The following is a 1,627-nucleotide window of genomic DNA, read 5'->3' as shown; positions in this document are numbered from 1 at the left end:
AGGAGGGGCCCGGAGCGGCGGGCGGGAGCCCCGCTGGCGCCTCTCAGAACTGAGGCGGGAGGAAGCGGCGGCGCCCCCGCGGCCTGGCCCGGCCCAGAGCCCCGCGGCCCGGTCCGCACTCACCGCCCGCCTTCATCTCCGCGCGTCCCCGGGGAACCGACCGGCACCAGCGGCCGTCGCGCCCCACGGCCGGCTCCGAATGAGGTACGCTGCGTGGGGGCGGGCCCCAAGGCCCGGCGGCGGGCGGGGCTCCGCCCACAGACCCCGCCTCCTCCGGCTCTCGGCACCGCCCCCCGCGCCTCAGCGAGGGTCAGGGAAAGCGTGCGCGGCGAGCTCCGCCCAGGCCACGCCTCCCCGAGGAGTCGCCCCGTCCCGACCGGAACTCCTCCCCTCCTGGGATAGGCCCAGAGCCTGTGAGCGACGCCTACCAGCCTCGCGCACTTTTTTTTTAAACCCAGCAGGCGCTGTGATTGGTCGGAAGTCTGGTTGGAGGTGGTACCTACCCCGCCCCATGAGCCGTGATTGGGCGTGGAGGATGCGAATTCGAATTGGGGCAGTTGGCGGTTCGAGCATCTCCCGGACACGGCGGCTGAGGCGCATGCCCACAGGGCAAGCCCTGCCCCCAGGTGGGGGGGCTGTGTTGCCATGACAGCAGGCGCCCGTTGCGCTCCCCTCCCTGACGAGGTCATGTCGTCGTCATCGTCGCCCCGTGTAGTGTCACCCAAGCACCCAGGTGCCATGGAGGGTGGCCTGCAGCCCCTCATCCCAGCTTGGCCCCTGGTGGCAGCAGTTTTCCTGCCACCCCAGTGCCTCTCACCCACAACCACTTGCACTCACACAGATGCTTGTCCAGCCAGGGGAACTACACCACACTTAGACATAAAAATGTTTCTGGGCTTGTTTACACCTCATTTAGTCTCCCTGAATGTCTGGGGCCTAAGAGTATCAGTGCTGCTGCAAGAAAAGCACTGCAAAGGCATGCCCACAGGAGGAAGGAGTGGGACAGCCCGGCTGGGCAGAGATAGGCTTCTGATACCATTAACTGCCACACCACCTCGCACCTTAACTCGACACAGAGCCCTGCCTTGCCCCTGCCTCTCTTGGTGTCCCAGTGTGCGAGAGTGAGGTGGAATTTGAAAGACAATTAGGAGTCAAAGTTCAAAACTGAGTCAAGAATTCAGAGGAAAACCCAGGAACTAAGTTGGCAAAGTACAGAGAGAGAGATAAAGAGGTGTCTTGAAAAGGCTGGCAGATGAACAAAGCCAACACAGGGAAGATCAAGTTTACAAGTTATCTCTTTAGCTCAAGGAAGCCTTTTGTGGGTCTTTTAGAAAATGACAGCAAGAAGAAGAACTATCATTTTGTTGGGCATAAAATGACTGTGTCATGATTTGTGCTTGTGAGGAACTTCTGCGTCCTCGGATACCTTGGATAAGCATCATCAATCTCAGCACAGTCAAGGTCTCTTCTGGGTAGCATTTATGTGAGCTTTTTTAAAGGATAGCCCTGAATTTTATAAGTCCAGGTATTTTTCAGCTGTGGAACATGAAATTCTGGATGCTTTTCTGTGCATACATGAATGTAAGTGATTCAAATAGCTTTAAAAATATCATTATCTCTCAAAGTA

At 57.9% G+C, this 1,627-nt stretch overlaps 1 protein-coding gene across 2 annotated transcripts in view; it reads right to left on the bottom strand.

Moving 5' to 3' along the window:
- CCNF (cyclin F) overlaps positions 1 to 192 on the bottom strand; it is a 15,102-nt gene extending 14,910 nt beyond the window's left edge. For both annotated transcript variants that reach the window (XM_026079206.1, XM_026079207.1), the window contains exon 1: positions 124 to 192. In XM_026079206.1, the coding sequence (XP_025934991.1) occupies positions 124 to 136 (13 nt within the window). In that variant the 5' untranslated portion in view covers positions 137 to 192. The remainder of the gene's footprint in view (positions 1 to 123) is intronic.
- Between the last annotated feature and the right edge of the window lie 1,435 nt (positions 193 to 1,627).

This window comes from Apteryx rowi, unplaced genomic scaffold, assembly GCF_003343035.1.
Source record: "Apteryx rowi isolate R43461 unplaced genomic scaffold, aptRow1 scaffold_494, whole genome shotgun sequence".
NCBI classification, from domain to species: Eukaryota; Metazoa; Chordata; class Aves; order Apterygiformes; family Apterygidae; genus Apteryx; species Apteryx rowi.
This window is presented reverse-complemented; position numbering and strand designations above follow the sequence as displayed.